Source organism: Ochotona curzoniae, unplaced genomic scaffold (genome assembly GCF_017591425.1).
Source record: "Ochotona curzoniae isolate NIBS_2020 unplaced genomic scaffold, NIBS_Ocur_1.0 scaffold_3554, whole genome shotgun sequence".
Taxonomy (NCBI): domain Eukaryota; kingdom Metazoa; phylum Chordata; class Mammalia; order Lagomorpha; family Ochotonidae; genus Ochotona; species Ochotona curzoniae.
In genome coordinates, this window is record NW_024467111.1 from 732,511 (window position 1) to 751,812 (window position 19,302).

The following is a 19,302-nucleotide window of genomic DNA, read 5'->3' on the forward strand; positions in this document are numbered from 1 at the left end:
AGCGCCCACCCCAACTGCTGTCTGATGGAGGAAACACCAGCAGAGTCCATAGTCCCAAACCTCCACTCTCCATGCCTGCCAGGAAGGAATGACTCAGAAGGCATGTTAGTGCTTCTTGCGAGGAGCCCCTCTTGGCCTGCCCAGAGGAATCTGGAGGATTCCAGTATTCCACAGAACTGCCCACTAGGCCAGGCAGGTAGGCCCGGCCTCCAGCCAGGAGCCAGGAGCCAGGAGCCAGGAGCCAGGAGCCAGGAGCCAGGAGCCAGGAGCCAGGAGCCAGGAGCCAAGAGCCACAGTAGGGAAGACCCAGCCACATTTTACTGTCAGGCAACTGTTGCCTCTGTGAGTGGGACCAGGATTGTCAGTTCTCTTCCATTCAGGATCAGCAAGCCATAGTCCTCAAGGCCAGCCCTCTTCCTGGCCTACACATGCAGCCCAAGAATGGCTTTTGTATTTTTAAAGGATAGTGCACGCTGAAGAGCATGCCACAGAGAGCCACACAGGACTTGGGAAGCCTCAACTCTGACTGAAAGAGCTCAGAGTCCACTCTGCTGGGTCAGCACCCCCGTTCTCCAGCACAGGTCACATTGCTCTCTGCCCAGACTCTAGCATGAGAGTGCCCCAGCCAAGGGAGAGGCTTCTCCCTGCAGCCGTCCAGGCCAGAGCTCCCCAGGACCCTGTATTGGCCTTACAGGGGAGGTCTGTTCAGAAACAGACACTCCAACAAAGCATGAATAATTAAGGAGAGACTCCCCTGACCAGCCTCTGCTCCCTGCCAGCCTCATGCCCTTGTTTTTTATTAAGAGGGAGAGTAGGTACCAGGAAGGACCCTAAACAGGGTACAGGACCCCAGCTGCCACAGATTCAGTACTCCTTCCTGTCTCGCTTCCCACTCATCATCCACATTTATGCTACCTGCTTGGACCCTAGGGGTCACTTGGTCCTGGACACGGTGTAGAGGATCAACATTTCTCCACCCCTGGGTCTTTGCAGCACTGCTCTCTGCCTTCCTTGTCCTTTCCCCGCCCCTTCTGCCTGTGGAATTCCTAATTCGGCCACACCCTGAATTGGTCTCCTCTTTGTCTATCTCCCAGCCCGGCACAGGGCAGGCACATGGATGTGTCCAATGTAAGATAGAGAAACAATGCTTTACTTTCTCTAGCGGTACGTCAATGTGACGCCCTGAGACACTTTGCAGCCTTGCACGGCATGGGCTTGTCTGCCCTGCAGGAGCAGGAGGGCATATCTTACCAACATCAGCTGTCATAGGTCAGTGGGGCTGCTGTTTAACAACACATAGCTCCAGGGACTGCAGAATCCGGGGTCACAGCATCAGAGGCTCTGTGTTGGCCAGGGCTTACTTCCTAATCCAGAGATGATGCCTCTTCTCATGGTAGAAGTGTGGAGGCCACTGTCCGGGAGCCCTTTTATAAGGGCAATTATCCTCTTCAGCAGGGCTTCTCCCTCATAACTGAGTCACACACACCCCAAAGTACCTTCACATTGTGGGCAAAAATTTCAACAGAGGAGTTTTGAGAGCACACAGAAAGAATTCAGACCTCAGCATTACCCTCCTATCTTAGCCAGAGAACCAAGCAGCATAGCCCAAAGTAGGCTGGGCCAGCCAGTCACTGCCAGTCACCACTGTTCACAGCCAGGGCTTGGTGCCACAGCAGACACAGCCCATGACACAAGGACTCCTACCCTTTCCTCAACAAGAAGGGCAAGTGGATGGCCCGTCTTTCCTGGGTTCATCCAGGCGTCAGTGTTCTGGGCCAGATCCTAACTTTGAACTGAATGAGCCGAATTTCAACTTCTTTCTAGGTCTGACTTCAGCTACAAAACAATGTTTGCATGTGACCATGTTTTTGTTCTAAAAGTCGATTTATTAAAAAGATACAGTGGGGGAGGGGAGCACAGCCACAGAGAGAGAGGAGGGAAAGACAGATCCTTTGTCTACTAGTTCACCTTCAAAATGACTGCAACAGCCAGGTCTATGCCAAGTGGAAGCCAGCAGTCAGGATCCAGGAGCTCCATCTTGGTCTCCCATGCAGATGGCAGAGGCCCAAGCACTTGGCCAATCTTCCCAGGAAATCTCAGGGAAGCTGATCTGGAAACCAGGCAACCAGGACTCCACCCAGCATTCTGATATGAGATAAGGCTTCACTAGCTACACAATCAGCCCAAAATGCTGTTGTTTAAATCATGATTATACCACAGACAATAACATTTAGAGAATGTAAACTGGTGGCAGAAGTTAACCCTTAAAAAAAACCTCTGCCAAGGTCTAGTACCATGGTATAGCCACTAAGCCACCAAATGTGGTACAGGTGTCCCATATGGGTACTGCTTCCTGTCCTGGATGCTCCACTTCTGATCCAGCTCCCTGCTTATGGTCTGGGAAAGCAGTAAAGGCTGGCCCAAGTGCTTGGGTGTCTGTGTATACACATGGGAGACCCAGAATAAAGTCCTGGCCCACAGCTTCAGACCAGCCCAACTCTGGCTGCGGTGATTTGGGGAGTGAACCAGCAGAGATGCAAGATCTCTGTTTCTACCTCCCTCTCTATGAGTTGTCTCTCAAATAAGTAAATATATCTTAAAAACAAACAAACAAAAACCCATTTTCTGTTTTGTATTCATTAAAATGATCATGCATTTCCTCTTTAAGAAAAAGGTGTTAAATAAACATGCAAACTACTCTTTTTTTGAAGTTAGCCTACAGTCATGAAAGAATGCATGAGCTCAGACAGATAAAATGAGCAGGGATCTCCCCGGACCCTAAGAGGAGGCTTGTGATCATATCCTGTACTCGACATCTTGGGACTCCTGCCTGAATCCCAGGGAGCAGGAGCAAGGTCCACCGCTAGAGCCCTCTTGTGGGTACAAACATGACCTCTGTGACTGCTGTTTGCCTCCCCACCAAGCCTCTGGATGACCCTAAGTGAGTCTCCCCTCCCCAGGCTCTCACATAGTGGAAGGATTCCTGCTTCAATGGCCGGTCCAGCTCTTTATTTCCAGCTGTCCTGGAACTTTGGCCCCAGAACAGCCCCTCAGACCCTGTGAGCCTTTGGGGCCCCATCCATTCCTCCCTACTCTAAGCTTTCTCAGACCCTTAGAGGGGTTCAGGGTAGGCTGTGCGACTTCCTGACCAGTCACTTATAGCTGCTTGCCTGATCCTTCCCTGGAATCTGAGGTTAGAAATGACCTAGGCTCCCCAGCCCCACATGCTGCCCTTGGTGGGCACCATACACAGGCATTTCAGAACACCCTAACCTGGAATGATCCAATGCAGAGTTCCACTGCTGCCCTCAGTGCCTGGGCCACCTGTACTTTGTGGCCCCAGACTGGGCTGGGTCTTTAGGCAACCACAGCTCTGCCTGACATTGCTGTATCCTGAGGGGTAGAAAGACACATGATCATACTAGGCTTCCCTGTGGTCACAGCTCAACTGGAATCCAGCAGAACTCAGACAGGTAGGGTCCTGAAAGCTTTGATGACAATTTATCCAGGATGTCTCGCAGGGTTAGAGGGTTGCCCTCTGCACAGCAGGGACCCTGTGACCTTCCCCAGACCCTTGATGAAATGTCACAGGGGAAAATAGTTGAACAGGGCTCATTTCGTGTCCACCAGGACAGCCAAGGGACTCTGCCCAGCTGTGCATGTTGGACTTATTAGATTCCTGAGTTGTTTAACATAGGCCAGATCCACGAGTCAACCACTCATCTATGACGAGTTCTGTGTGCTATGTTGGGTAGGTGGAGGAACCACAACTGCAGCTGAGATTCTCACAAACACTCCTGAAAAGTAGGGCTGGAGCCAGCTGTGCACATCATCCTGGGTGATAGATACCAGGCACATGGGGGTAGGTTCAGCTCCAGCCATTTCCTCTGGGGTTGCAGCACCAGCCAGCCAGGCTCACCCTCCTCTAAGCACAGTTGCAGGGTTCTTCTGGAAGCATTCACACCTGGGCTTCCTGATGCAGCTCAGCCCCCCTCTCCTTGCTGCGCAACTTAAAAAAGAATAAGATTTACTTGCTTATTTATTTATTTGAAAGGCAAGTATCAGAATGTTTTCCTGCTGTTTTCCCAGATGCATCAGCAGGGAGCTGGATCACAAGCAGAATATTTGAGTACTCTGATGTGGGATGCAGCTTAACCCACTGTGCCATCAACGCCAGTCCCCTACCATGTAACCTTGGCAGGTGGTCTTCATCTCACCACATTCGAGATGTCTCCTGGGCTGCATCAGGACTGGTCCTAGGCAAAGCAGAGAGCAGGAAGGGGTGCTTCCTCCAATCAATGGGACCTTGCAGGTTGGGGCCACCCACTGCCTGCTTACTAGTCCCCTGATCCTGATATGACCAAGGATAGATCTTGACTTTAGACCTGTCAGCAGCTTCAGTGACACATATCTTTCTCCTCCTAAGAACTCACATTGCTCTAGATCATTCCACAATCAGTCAGCCTCTCCCCATCCCGCCCCCCATGATGAGCAAAATTCTCCCAGCATCGTCAGGCAAATGATGCTCTGTCAGGCTTCACCACCTAGTAAGGAGTAAGCTTATCTTTTCTGCTGTCCTTGGGCTGGATGGCAAGGGCTGGGCACTGGACACCTGTTTATTTCTCAAATCAGTGCTATGACCAGAGACTTCTAGCAGTGACAAGGCCTGACTCAGACCTCAAACCTCTGAGTGGATTCTCAAGAAGTTGGTCCCCTCCCTAATGATGACAGTATTCCTTCATGTCTCTCCACTGTGGGACTCTGAGTGTCCCGAGGCGGGTGGAGGAAGGAGGGCATGTTTGGATCTTGCCATGGCCCCAGAGATGCCAGTGTCTTGGTGTATTCAAAGGAACCTGCTGAGCTCCCCATCTTCCCATTAGTGGCAGCAGGTGCCAGCCTCTCACAGACCAGCAGTGGAAGCTGAGCCAACTGCCTGCCTCACTCTTCCTTCTCTAGCCTAAACTTCATCTGGTGACCTGGCACCTTCCCCTCCTCACAGTTCACTCAGAACGGTCCACAGGGTTAGGGTCTGCTTCCCTACATCTCTGTCAGGAGGCTACAGCCTGCATTGGTTCCCATTCATCATCAAGTCCCTTGCACCAGGACCAGCATAAAGTGGACATATAGGAATGAAAAACCAAGTAAATGAATATTACTGTGCAGTATAAGGTGAGGGGGCACTACACTCAACTCTGTTTCCCAGGCCCACAGTTCAGCCAGAACCTCTCCTTTTCAGGAAGAACCTCGGGGATCCATGGAGACCTCCTTCCAGGGCCTGGAGAGCTGGAGATGATGAGAAACAGTCTCCGCAAGACATTCAAGAGCTCATTTTCTTGTCTAACTACCGGGGGAAGATTTGTTTAGAATTTCAGTTTGTTTGTTTGTTTGTTTGTTTTAAGGGGGAAAAGCATCAGATGACTTTAAAGTGCATAAATGTTGGGCCAGTTCTCGTGACCCTCCTCCAGAGACTGTGGACCCTGGGCGCAGCAGGGAGGGGACAGCAAGGAAGCAGGGCGGGGGCGTTTGGCTGTCCCAGTGACTCACCCGGACTCACTCGCTGGCTGCTGGCCTGGCCGGACCAGCTGTGTGCAGCTCTGCGCTCTGGGTGGATGGGGGCCCCTGGGTCCCAGCTGGGGAGCACGCCCCCAAGTCTGGGCATGTGGCAGGTGCGGGTGCTGGCGTCTACCGTTGCCCTACTGCCCAGTTTTGGCACTGTACTTGCCATCTGCAAGAGTTCCCTGTTTCCTTGGAGGTTCTTTCCTGGCAGGTTAGGGGCTGGAATTTTACGCCTACTGGAGTCCGTGTTCGGGAAGGGTTTCCACCGAATCAGCTCTCGATACAGATTTCTGAAATCCGAAGCCCGTGAACAGTGTCACGCCCGCCTGGGAGGCAGATTCCTTTATGAACCCCGTTTTACAGAGAGGAAACTGAGGCACGGAGTGATCAGCCTCATCCCCAAGGTTCAGTAAGGGGTTAGCCAGTGCCTGGATCCAGGCCGTTTGCTCCCCTTCCCCGATGGCAGATTCCCCCACCCCAGACGCCGCCCCACGCCCTCGCGCCAGCTTGGACCCGCGTCTAGGAGCCGCCCCTCGCACACTTCCTTGACTCCGGCGGCCCAGGCCCCGCCGTTGTCACGACAACCGGAGGCCAATGGGGAGTAGCCAGGGGAGGAGGCCCCGCCCCGGTCCCACCCCTCCCAGGATACTCGGGTCTATAAGGGGCCCGGGGGCCGGTGGCGGGAGCTCGAACCCGCGGGGCTCGAGGCGCGCACGGAGATCCCGGAGTGTCAGGAGCGAGCCGACCTCAGAGCAGCAGCCACCATGTGCGGTAAGTGCCGCGCCCGCGTCGCGGCCCGGGAGTCCAGTACGAGTCACCTGGATAGGGGCACGGGTGTGCTCAGCCCTCGACCGTGGGAGTTATACCGTCCGGGCCTACCTGCTCCCCAGCCGCCGCGTGGGGGGTTCTCAGGAACTTGGGAAGCTGATCCCTGACTCTGGCCCCCTGACATCGAGAGGAGGACCCCACCCCGCCTCGCCCACCCTCAGAGGTCTGGGTCTGGAGCCTAGTGCGCCGCCGAGTCTGCGCCCCCAGGTCCAGGGAGGGCGCTTTCCACTCCGCTGTCGGCCACAAAGGCAGTCACCCGCAGGCTCGCGCATCCCGGCGCCTCAGCCCGCCGCGCCCACCGCCCCCGAGAGGCCGCCCCGTAACCCCAGAAGGAATGTGTGTCCTTGGGAGGATGTGTTGGGTGCTGCAGCGCCGGTGAGGCGAAGGGCTGTGCTTGAGGTTTGGGTGAGACCGGAGCAGCAAGGAGCCCACGGCCCGCGCGGGCCGGCCGCCGGGTGCCGCCCCTCCAGGCTGTGCTCACTGGCTTGCTTGCTTGCTCTCTCGCGGAGGTGTCCTGGGGCACACATCTGCAGTTGCTTCCCTCTTGGCCTGGCTGCCTCCGCTGGCCGGCGGGGATAGCGCCGGGAACTTAGGCTGGGACAAAAGGTCACTGTTTTTTTTTTTTTTTTTCCTGGAGTAGGATTCGGTTACCCATTCCAGCCTCCCGTGGCTGGAGACCCTGGTGGAACTTTTGAAGCCATGAAAGGCCTCTCTCTGACTTTGCCCAGGGCTGCGGGGTGGGGCGAGCCCGTGGTGCTGAGCCCCGGCTGAGGTCTATACAGCCCTTGTTTTAGAGGCCAGCTGCCCACCGCCCCAGAAACACCCAGACAGAGGAGGAGTGGGCAGCGTTGGGGTGCTGCCTCACCCATGAGGAGCAAGCATCTGAATAAATTCCTGAATCCACAGGGCTCCTTATATGGAGGGTTGCCTTGGGCCATGCTGGGGACAGATGTGGCCAGGGGGTCTCCAAGCTCTTCAGGGTCCCAGCCCCTGGCCATTGCCTTCAAGGCCTCTGGGTTTGTGCTCTTGAGCCAGGAGGCTCTCCCTAACCCACCTTAGCCCCATCCTCAGTACCTCCCCATGTGCCACCCTGCTTCCTATGGTGCCTGGCTTCTCCAGTGTCTCCCTGAGCAGTGAGGGGCTCTGTTTCTGCCCACACTCAGAAGCCCCAAGTCTTTCCTTAGGGGGGAAGGAGAGGTGCACATGTGTTGTCAGCTGGGGAAAAGTTGGGCTTTAGAGGGTAAACCAGCCTGTGTCCCAGCATCTTGTGGTATTGATTCCCAATTGTATGTAGATAGGGACTTAAGATCTCAAAGGACACCCAGGGCTCCCAAGCAGCATGGCCTCAGTGGGTGCCCACTCAGGGACCAGCTTAGAATTCATTTCCCCAAGGTTGATCCTTGCTGATGAAAGGAGTGGCGGTGCAGCTGGGCAGGGAGTCCCTGGCATTCCTGCCTTGCAGACAGATTTCCTTTTCAAGTACAGCGGGAGAATGTCTACATTGGGCACCACTGAGTCTAAGACCTCTCTGACGCTCCGCAGGCACCTTTGGCCCATGGGAAGCCAGTCTGGGCAGCAGCAGACTGGGATCAACACCCACTTTGGCTGTATGAGAGATCATGGTCTACATTTTCCTTCTGTGCATGCTTTCTTTTGTAATGAATTCATTTAAGCTTTCAAAAATTGCAAAAAATGCCGCTGACTCTGCCCATGGAGAGCTTACAATATTTTCTTCCTTCATCCGTCCCTTCCTTCTTTGCTTCTCTACTTTCTTCTTGCAGCCCCTGCTAGATGTTTACAGAGAGGCCCCACAGCCTCCAAGCCCTGCGGGGTTCTGGGGCTTTGTGGAGGTGGGCCTCCCCTCAAAGAACTGAGGCCCAATTTGGGACTGACCGCTGGCCAGCAGTAAAAGCTGCCACGGCAGGAAGATGTTGAGGCTCTGCCTCCCCAGAACAAGGACAAGCCAGGCAGGCTGACAGCTTTCCATTTGGGGCATAGGATGTACGTGTTTGAAAAGATGTTACCAAATGAAAGTAGGTGGGAGTTGGGGCTTATCCTGAAACAAATCCAAGGATGAGCACCCTGGAGCCCCTCTTCCCACAAGGGCGATGGACCCATGCTTCCCGGTTCTCCCAGCAGCATCATGACTGCCTCACTTGTCAGGGTCACCTGTTGTCTCCAGCTCAGAGAGAGCGGAGAGCTGGCCCTCCAGCAGCAAGGAGGGGCCCACAGGGGCCTGGGATCGAGAGTGAGCCCCAGCAACTGAGAGGAGAGGACAGCCAGCATGCTGGGCTGGTGCTTATTTCCTGCACAGCAGTCACAGCCTCTGTAGTCCCCTCACCCTCCTCCTCATCCGTGTCATCGCTCCCTCTTCCATCCTCTAACAAAGACTTAGACTGTTGGTCTCAAGATCCTTACCAAGGCCTTCTCCACATAAGATAGCATTTAGAGAGTCTAGGAACTGGGACCTGAACCCTTGGTGGCTGTTACTCACCCTGCTTTCAGGTGCCTGCTCTCCAGATAGACCAGTGAGTCCCAGACACTCAAGTCTTGATAGGGAACATCACATCAGTCTCCCTCTTCCTCTTATGCATAGACCCAAGTCTCCCAATCCCAGCCCCCTCAGAGTGGCCCCAGTGCAGTCAACAGTGAGTTCTGGCTCAGTTAAAAACCCACTCCCTCAGTGTCCCGTTGGAAGAGAAAGCATGGCTTGTATCCCCCCCCACAATCCGAGATGACCAGGGACACACATAGGAGTCCACCTCTGTGCATAGAATAAATAAAGCTTTCAGAGGATCTCTCCTCTGCCTGCAGGAAGCTTGCCTCTGTCTTGAGGGCTCACTGTCCCCATTCTGGCAATTATCCAAACCCCATCAGGTGTGCTACCTGCTTCCTGTCTGTAACACTGCAGCTCCTAGCCCCCTGGGGGTGGGGGAGGGGGAGGCAGCTTCTCTGTGTGTACTGGGGCTGGTGAGGCAGTTCATTCCCAGCCCTTGAGGCCTCACTGGACTTGTGCTCAGTTAGGCGCTGACTCAGGTTGGCAGCAGGCTCCCTGCCTTGCCGGCTTCCGCAGCGCAGACACCCTCGCCACACCAGTGTGAGGTGCCCCAGTGCGAAGCTGGGGAGATGTGGGTGCAGCTGGCTTTGGGGTGTGGTGCTAGCAGTCCGAGCTTAATGGCCCTTCCTACAGGACTGTGGTGGGCACTGCCAGATGGAGGAGTTGCAGGGGCTCCTCCTCCTTCCTTAACCTTATCTTTCAGGTTTCCCAAGGTCAGACACCTGGAAGTTGTTTCATAGCATTGTTTTGTTTTCATCAAAGTAACTTATAGTGAGAGATGAGTTTGAGTTTGCAGTTTCTGAAGATAGTTTGGTGTCAAGGCAATCTACTAGTTTAGTCATCTGCCTCTTTTTAATCTTCAAAGGAGATGTTTCTTCCTGAAAAGAAAAAAATGGCTTCACTTACAACCAATGTCAGATGACACCAGGCTTGGATTTTTTTTTCTTACAACTCTTAATGAAATCGAGAGTACATATCACTACTTGGTTCTTAATGAAATCCTGGAATGACCAGGACACCAGGAACTATTTGTTCAAAGTAGAGCTGTAGGAAGCACAGGCCACTGTTATATCCTGGGTTCCAGAAGGGTATGTGGCTTTAACTGGACAGGATGCAGCTGTCTCTAGAGGGGCCAGACAGACGTTGAGGGCTCTTGGCCAGGCCCGCAGGGTCCCCAGGGGCCTGTATGTAAGAACTAGTCTGTGGAGCCCATACAGGTGCCTCCAGGAACCTCTACTGCTTCTCATCTCTGTGGGAATAGTCCTCCTCACCTTCGCAGACTGGAAGTCATCATGGCCTAATCTATATTAGGTTCTTGGAATAAAAAGGCCAGTGCACCCGCCCAGCTGGTCGCTATAATTTTTTGTCGCTTACTGTCTGAGCCCTGAGCTTCTAAGGCCCCTGCTTTTATCTTTGGTCACCATGTGACTGCTCAGTCCCATAAAAAGAGTGCCAAGAACCTCAGATTCAAGATGAGATGGGGCAGCAGCCACAGGTTCCTCTCAGGCTCAGCGGGATGCTCCTGATATGCGTCATAGTCTCACTCCCTCTCATTCACCCTATCCTCCTGTTTTTTTTTTTTTAAAGATTTATTTTTATTATTTTTTCATTGGAAAGGCGGATATACAGAGAGGAGAGACAGAGAGGAAGATCTTCCATCCGATGATTCACTCCCCAAGTGAGCGCAACGGGCCGATACTATGCCGATCTGAAGCCAGGAGCCTCTTCCGGGTCTCCCACGCGGGTGCAGGTTCCCAAAGCTTTGGGCTGTCCTCGACTGCTTTCCCAGGCCACAGGCGGGGAGCTGGAAGGGAAGCGGGGCTGCCGGGATTAGAACCGGCGCCCATATGGGATCCCGGGCGTGCAAGGCAAGGACCTTTAACCACTTGCGCCACCGCGCCGGGCCCTATCCTCCTGTTTTAAGAGTGGGACCCTGAAAAGCCAAGTGCAAACTGTGGGAGCCAGGTGGCAGTGTGAGCAGAGGGTATCTGGTTGAGTGGGGGAGGTACAACAGCCCTGTTCCAAGCCAGCATGTCTCCTGTCCATGGGAGGAACCCAGGACCCTCTATGCTGAGGTTGCTCCTTTTCTTTCAAAGAGCTTACAGACCTGCTGAAGTCTGCTCTTCCAGGCCTTCTGCATCTACCACCCTGGCCTCTAACCCCAGTCCTCTGTGGCCTCTGCAGGAACCGAGTGCAGCCACTGCAGACACCTGCGTTTTCCATGGCCACTCTACCACCCTTGGTCATTCCAGCATTGCCAGTGGAACCACTTCTCAACTTTGTAGGCCTTAATGAGACATCCAGCATATTCAGAGATTTTCTTTTGACTCTGTGGGAAAGGCAAACAGGACCTGGTACCATTTTACTGCCCTGTTCCTGGTTCTCTTAAAAATACCATTACCTGCCTTGCAAGTGGGGCCAGTGAATGGCAGGAAGTCTGCACAGAGTGACAGCTGTTGAAAAGGGATGGAAAAAAGTAAATGGGGGGTGTTGAGACAGGAGAAAAAAATGATTTTTTTTCATTTGGGATGGAAGGGCAGAGGGTCCTGTGGGATTTGATTTGGGGGGATCCCGGAAAGTGACTGGGACCCAGGCTCTATACACCATATGGCAGTATTGGCAGAAGAGGTGGGGTAGATTGCACAAGGTTGGAGCCAGGTAGGGAAGGCTGTTCTGGGCCCTGGGCAGAAAACATGATATGATTTACGTTGTTTTCCAAGAGAATGCACAGCTTCACTTCCTTCCTTGTGCTCCTGCCACAGGCCCTGCTGTTAGGCTACCCTGTCTCTTACCTGGTCCCTGCTGGCCAATCACGGAGCAGCTGTCCTCATAAGGGCACAGAGACCTCTTGTCAAAGATGCCTGCTGAATGTGTTTCTGGAAGTGCGTCAGCAATGGTCAACAGATGTGTAGATTTTTAAAGTTATGAACAATTGCCAAATTGCCATCTGAAAAGGGTGCGTGAATTTAAACCATCACTTACTGGCCAACTGTCTGATGACTGGTCCCATAGTTTAAGATGCAGATTCTTGTATTTATGGATGGGAGAGAGTCCAAAAGTAATCTGACATGAATAGCAAGAGGAATTCCTGAGAAAGCAGCTTCATTTTAGTTTACTCTGTGTCTGAAATAAGAGCACAATGCAGACGCTGTTTTGTTCACTTCGGTTCGATGGAGTGCAGAGAGATGAGCTGCAAACACAGAGTACCTCATTAATGAAAGAAAGTACTGAATAAATGCAAGAGATTTTCATGTTGAAAACTAGATTTATGTTTTCTTGTGCAAAGACCTGAAACATTCTGCCAGCTCAACCCACTGCATTCATCACCCGGCTGTGCCCAGGGGGCCCCCAGGCCTTCCGGCTGTGAGGTACACACAGTGGGTGGTCCTAAGCAAAGTACCCTCTAAAGGGCCCAGCTCACCAGTGGTTCTGGTGGCAATCCTGCTCCACTCAAGGCACTCATGTGGGCCTGAGGCTCAGACAGGCCCAGCAACACGTACATGCCAGACATGCATTGAATGCAAGGTATTTGCTTAAGAGTTGGAGATTTAGGAGCTGGCTCCATGGTGTAGGCTAAGCTTCCACCTGTGGTACCACATCTCTCATGGGCACTGATTTGAGTCTTGGCTGCTCTACTTCCCATCCAAGTCCCTGCTTATGGACTGAGGAAGCAGTGGAGGGTGGCCCAAGTACTTGGGCCCTGTATCCATATGGGAACCTTGGAAGAAGCACCTGGCTCCTGGCTTTGGATTGGCTCAGCTGTGGCTATTTTAACAATCTGGGGAATGAACCAGCAGATGAAAGATATCTCTGTCTCTTTCTGTGTGTATGTCTGTTTGTCTCTCTTTCCCTCTCTGTAACTCTGAACTTCAAATAAAAATAAGTAAATCTTTTAAAAATGGAGATTTGAAATCTTTTTGGAATTGACATAACTACTCTTCTGAGCATTTGTGTCACCTGCAGTGTCTGTCAGCTCCTCTTGCTGAGGCGCATGTGTAATTCTAGGATGTTCCAGGACACCAACACCAACTGTTGAGTGATGTCACCCTTTGTATACCTGTCTCCTGTAGTTGGGGGCTGGAAGTGGTCTTTTTATTAACTGGGATTTGTCTGTCTACCCTCAGAGAACCTTCTAATGATTTGCGGAAAAATTAGAATTGTGAAAGTTTTACTTAAATATAGGCCATGGTGATGGCTGCACAGCTCTGTGAAAATGTGGAAAATCGTAGAATCACATCCTTTGAGGGAGAGATGCTACATGACATATCTAAGGAAAGCCATAAAAATTTTTAATGTTGACCAGCACAGGTGCAGATAGCCAAGTGAGATGGGTCCCTGGGGAAGGGAGACTCGGTGGGCCTTTAGGATTACCCCAGCTTGAAAGTTTTTTGACCACCACAGGTGTGTTCAGCCAGGCCACGTGGCTCCTTTGGGTAGGTAGGCCCTTGGGCCACACAGTGGCACACTCTTAGGGCTTAGAGGTATGGATTTTCAGGCCAAAGGGTGATCGTACAGGTAGTGGTAATTGATGACCTGTGAGTCATGCCCAGATGTGGAATTGCTGCTGAGGAACTTCCATGGATGTGAAAGAGAGGCTCAGACCAAGTGGTTTGGAAGGAGGGACAGGAGGGCCTTTAAGCATCAGGCCAAAATACAAGACCATCAACCATCTGGGACCTTCCAGAGAGAGTTGGCTGGTAGCAAAATTTGGGGGGGAGATGTGAGCTCACCCCCGTGGAACTGCAATCTCCACTGGCATGTCCAAGAACTACAGATTGGAACAGGCCTGCCTGGGGAGCTAAGGGGATGCCCAAACTAGGTTTGGTTCCTGCTGGTGAAGATGAGAGCCAGACTGGGGGCAGTGGGCTGGGCTGGACATCACTATAGCCTCCATTGGTGTGAATGGGGACTGAGCCTGGGGACCAGCAGAATGGGCGAGACTCCAGCACTGACTGGTACTCATGAGAGCCAGGAGGGGTGTAGAATGGGCTAGGCTAGGTCTTGACTCCTGCTGAACCCGTGAAAGCTGTGTCTGGGCATGGACCATGTATTGCTGTGCTTCAGCACCCAACAGAGAAAACAAGAATGGGTTTGGGTCAGTTGAGCAAGACCACTGTTCCTGCCAGGACAGGAGGGGGACAAAGTCAACCTGGGCCAAAATGACCCACTGGTATGCTCGAAAGCAGCCCCTGGGAGGAGACCTAGTACAGGAGCTTAAGAAACTCCTGTGTCGGGACGAAGTCCCTATAGGTGAATGCAAGGAGTAGGCCAGACCACATCAGGTTACAGTGTAAAGGCAAGGAGTGGGCCAGACCACGTCAGGTTACAGTGCCCTCCAGCATACATGTGGGTCAGGTCTGGGGACAGACCAGTCTTGGCCAATTTGTAATACCCACTGGCAGATCTGAGAACCAGTACAGGGAGCAAGTGGAGCCAGGTCAGGCTGCAATACCAGCCAGTTCACATTAGTGCCAGAACAGTGATAGTGAATGCTGAGGTGAGACGAGCCATGCCAACCTGGGGTCAGTGGATACCAGATTAATGAGCAATGGGGGGTGGGGACCCAGTGGGGCTTGGGGAACCTAGCCTGGGTCTCTTGGTCTGTCTGTGAAGTGGGTGCTGGATTCTTGAGTCCCGGAGGTGGGGGATCCAGCAGGACTCAGGCCACCTGATCTGGGCTCCTGTGCCCACCTGTGAGATGGGTGCCGTGTTCATAAACCCCCCGGGGTAGGGATCCACTGGGGCTCTGGTTGCCTGGCCCAGGTCTCTTGGCCTACCTGCAAGGTGTGTGCTAGATTCGTGAGCCCTGGGGATTCAGCTCAGGTTGTGTGGCCCAGGTCCTTGGACTCGCCTGCAACAATATTCCCTCCTCAATGAAAAAGGTAGAGCAGTGGACACAGACCCTGATATACCTGGCCAGTATGGTAGCCCATTTGGTACCATCGCAGAAGAAGGTAAACAGAGCAAATTGGAACAGCACCCCAGCCAAATGAAGACAGCAACAGTCTGGATGAATGGAGATTTGAGGTTGAGCATGTCAGCTAATGGACATTGGGAGAGCTACTTCATCCTTGGATCAGTGAAATCGACAGCATTTCAGAATTATCCAAACCACTTGGGCAGAACCCTCAGAACATGTACACACCTGGACCCTGGGTGGATATTGGTTGGTGATTCCCATTTCCCATCCCTGGGTACTGGGACATTTGGGAAGTTGGATGTGGCTTCCTTTATCTCTCCCCTTCCCCTAGAAACAAAAAGGAGAAATAGCAAACTTGGAAATAATGATTTTACCTATTTATCCCTAACCCTCAATCCTTTCCATCCTAATCAACTATGTAATTATCATGAAAAATAAAAAATTGTAAAATAAAAGTATATGGATACAGGAAAAATATTTTTTGGTGTTGACATTAAAAGGTAGCTATCTTAAAAAAAAAAAGTAAGGTAACAAAAGACACCTTGCATGGTCAGATGTTTTTCTGGTTTGAAATGTAGAGTGCAAGCTTGAGCTCCTGGCACCACAGATGTTTAGCAGGCGCCTCCTGGGTGGGGAGCTCCTTGGCCCCACTGGGCTGTGGCCTGAGCTGCACACACGGCCCTTTGACTCAATGCCTCTTACCTGACCCAGACTCAGCAAGGAAGATGAAAATAGCTTGCTGCCAAAATTGCCCTTTGGCCATTTTTGAAAGAGAACTGGCTGTCACTGCTGAGAAATAACAGTGTGCATGTGTTTATATAGAAACTCTGTACCTTAATACATGTGCACAAGTAATTCCCAGTGTGCAAGAATGCTGGATATAAGTCAGAATACCATTTAACTTGGTGGCAGATTTCTGGACTGAGTGTGTGTCAATGAGTGTTGATTAAATCTTTGTGCTAAGGAATCTCATTTACTGCTACCGTGACATTTGTGTCACTGAAGTCTGATCATTCATTCAGCTCTGTCCTGCTGACTTGAGTGTGATGTCAGTGGGCACAGATGTTACAGGTGGCCTAGTGTTACCTACAGGCAAGGGGTCCTGTGAGGTTCATTCCTGAAAAACAGTGCTCAACTCTTGGGGAGTGATTAAATCACAGGGACGAAGTGCCTTTGTAAAAATGAAAGATGGAGTGCAGGAGTGGCCTGGCATTTGCTTATGCCACTGGACTTGGGACCTGGCTCTGACTCCTCACCCCAGCTTCCCACCAGCCTCAATTCTGGGAGATTTCAGGTGACAGCTCAAGAAGTTGGGTTCCTGCCACCCATGGTGGAGACCTAGATTGGGCTTCTGGATCCTGGCACTTCCTCTCCCAGTCCTCCCCACCCCCAGCCCTGGCCATTGTAAGAATTTTTGGCATGAACTAGTGAATGAAAGCTTTCTCTTTTTTTTTTTTTCTATTAGTCTTGGAGAGAACGAGAGAAGAAAGCCCTCATCTCCTATACCATATGATGACATTAGAGATGATGAGGAGGCAAGCCTGCCTATATGCAAATCTGCTGGCCCCTTGATCTTGAACTACCCAGCCTTTGGCACTACAAGAAATAGGTTTTTGTTGCTTCTCTGTGGTGTTCTGTTTCAAGACAGTCAATATGAATATGCCTGAAGCCCCATCACCTTCCATTCTGTTGTTTCCTCTATTAGCTATAGATTCACAGTCATTCCATTGTGTACATTTGCAGGGGTCCAGGACCATGTGCAAAGATAAGAATACAAGCCCATATCTGCCAGGGAAAGTAATGTTTCCTGACATAAGACTGGGATCAGGGAGCACTGCTGCAGGGTCTAGGAGCTGGGCATGGAGCTGGGCTCTGGGAATTGGGCTGTCCTAGGTAGGGAGCACTTTTACAGGGGCCAGGAGCTGGGCTTGGAGCTGGGCTCTGAGGTAAGCAGGTACTACAGGGAGAGAGGATGCCGGATGCAGGTGAGAAGGGATTGGAGTGCTGGTAGGCAGGGGACTTGGAGTGAAGGAAGTCCTCTGTGGATGACACCTGCTTGAATCATCACTGCTGCCCACCAGCAACTGCATTAGCCAGGATCCAGAGCCAGAGCTTGAACCCAGGTGCTCCAGTGTGGGACACACACATCCTGACTGGGTCATAATCACTAAGCTAAATGACTCCCTCATAAGCTCTTTAGATTTTAAATTTTAACTTGCTTATTCAATGCAATGAGAAAGAGACACCTTTCCTCCACTGGTTCACACCTCCCTCTCCCACACCTCACAAATTCCCACAGTAATGAGGAGTGGGCCAGGCCAAAGCCAAGAACAAGAGACTCTGTCTGGGTCTCCCATCGGGGTGGCAGGGACCAGGTACTTGAACCACTTGCTGCCTCACAGAGTGTGCACAGCAGGAAGCTGACAGAGTCAGAACCATGCCCAGGCACTGTGATACCAGACACTGACATCCAGTGCAGCCAGGTTCTCAATGCCTACCACCCTGCCATGCCCCCACACGTGTCATGTGCCCACAAGTGTTTCCTTAACATGTCTTCACCCCCACCTCTCTTTGAACAGGAATCTTCGCCTACATGAACTACAGAGTTCCCCGGACAAGGAAGGAGATTTTTGAAACCCTCATCAAGGGCCTGCAGAGGCTGGAGTACAGGGGCTATGACTCAGCAGGTAGGGCGGCAAATGGCCTGTGGGCAGGGGCTCCACAGCCCTCTCTGCAGCCGTCCTCACAGCCCTCCTCACCCCCGGCTTCATCCCAGCAGGGCTTGTACTACCTGACCACTTCCTGGTGCAATATGAAAATAACACTGCAGAAAAGCAGCCAAAATAATTCTGGTGGAAGATGATAGGAAGGCATAAAAAGGAGGAAAAACTACACTACAAGTACCACCCAGTGAGAAGCAGAAAGGTGTTTATCAAAGAGCACCAAGTTTCAGTTATACAGGGCAAGCAACTCTAGAGACAGTTGTGCCTGACCTTACCACTGCTCTGCTGTGTAGTGGCCTGCCTGGAAAGACAGGAGAAGGAGCTCTTGGAAGTGATGGTTGGGTTCACAGCATAAATTGCAACAATATTCTTCTGGGTGCCCTGTCCAAGCCCAGCAAGCTGGGCAGGCATGGCATGTGTGTATCTGTGTGTCTGTCACACCTCAGAAACATGACTTTAATAAAAGAGGCTCCATGTCTGAGGGTTGCACAGTTTTGTTTTTATCCAATCGTGGTTCCATACTTCTACAGTTTTATCCTTGCACATCCAAATTCCAGGCCCTTTTAACTATCTAAGTGGCTGTACACCTTCACCCTGGATGGCTGTCTCTGAGGCTCCTCCTCCAATCACAAGCAGGTGCATATGCAGTAAAGCAGCCTGCAGAGGGAAGGTGAGGCAGCTCACAGCTCCAGGAAGCATAGGGGCCTTGCACCATAGCAGTGTGCACAAAAATGCGTTCTACTCTTCTAGGAAGCTTCCTGCTCATTGTGTACCTTGTTAGAACCTTGCTACAGAGGCTGCGACCCTGGGTCCGGGCCCACGTGCCACGCACAGCCATGCCTCAAGGCCTACATCCAATCCTGGTGGCTGCCCATTGTGGTGTATTCTGGAAATGCATCCGAGGGCATTTTCATCCCAGGGCAGATCACTCCAGACAGCACACCCAGACAATATGGCAGTACAGGTTAGTCATGCAGCTTGCCCAGAGGTGGGTGCCACCCACAGGCTGGGTGCCGGAAAATTGTTGTCTGTAGTTAGAACAAATATGAATGGTTAAGGTCTAGCACAATAAGGAAGGCAGCAGCAGAGCCTCAGGGTGGTCTGTCCAGCAAGGCACTGTGCTTGTAACAGTGTTGACTTTGCTTTACTCCTGGCATGTTCCCTCACTGGTGAGCAACATGTGGCACAGCAAGATGACCAGGCCTCTGGTGCCAGCAGACAGCAGAGTGACCAGACCCCTGGTATCCACAAACAGCAGGGTGACCAGGACCCTGGGGCCAACAGACAGCAGGGTGACCAGACCTCTGGTGCCCACGGATAGCAGGTTGACCAGGCCCATGGTACCGGCGGATAGCAGGTTGACCAGGCCCATGGTGCCGGCAGATAGCAGGAGTCTGCCAGTTCCCCCATGGTACCTTTGTCCTGTTACTATGTGTGTGTCAGATGTGTGGCTGTGAGGTCTCAGGTCTGCACACCTGAGACACCTGCCACAGATGAATAGCACAGGGGCCCCTCCCAATGGGTGGAACCTGCTAATGAAGGGTGTGAGGTGGGACCTCAATGCCATTGTAAAAAAATAACATTTTAAACTCCAGGTGTAGCAATTGATGGAAACAATCACGAAGCCAAAGAAAGACACATCCAGCTGGTAAAGAAGAGGGGGAAGGTCAAGGCCCTGGATGAGGAGCTATACAGTAAGTGGGCAGGTCCCTGGCGCT

At 52.2% G+C, this 19,302-nt stretch overlaps 1 protein-coding gene across 2 annotated transcripts in view; it reads left to right on the top strand.

The window, feature by feature from the left end:
- The first annotated feature begins 6,313 nt into the window (after positions 1-6,313).
- GFPT2 (glutamine-fructose-6-phosphate transaminase 2) overlaps positions 6,314-19,302 on the top strand; it is a 35,493-nt gene continuing 22,504 nt past the window's right edge. The window contains exons 1-3 of one of the 2 annotated variants that reach the window (XM_040964466.1): positions 6,314-6,327; positions 17,441-17,548; positions 19,180-19,278. In XM_040964466.1, the coding sequence (XP_040820400.1) occupies positions 6,321-6,327; positions 17,441-17,548; positions 19,180-19,278 (214 nt within the window). In that variant the 5' untranslated portion in view covers positions 6,314-6,320. Of the gene's footprint in view, positions 6,328-17,440; positions 17,549-19,179; positions 19,279-19,302 lie in introns of those variants that run through there. The other variant, XM_040964467.1, reaches the window with a different exon arrangement.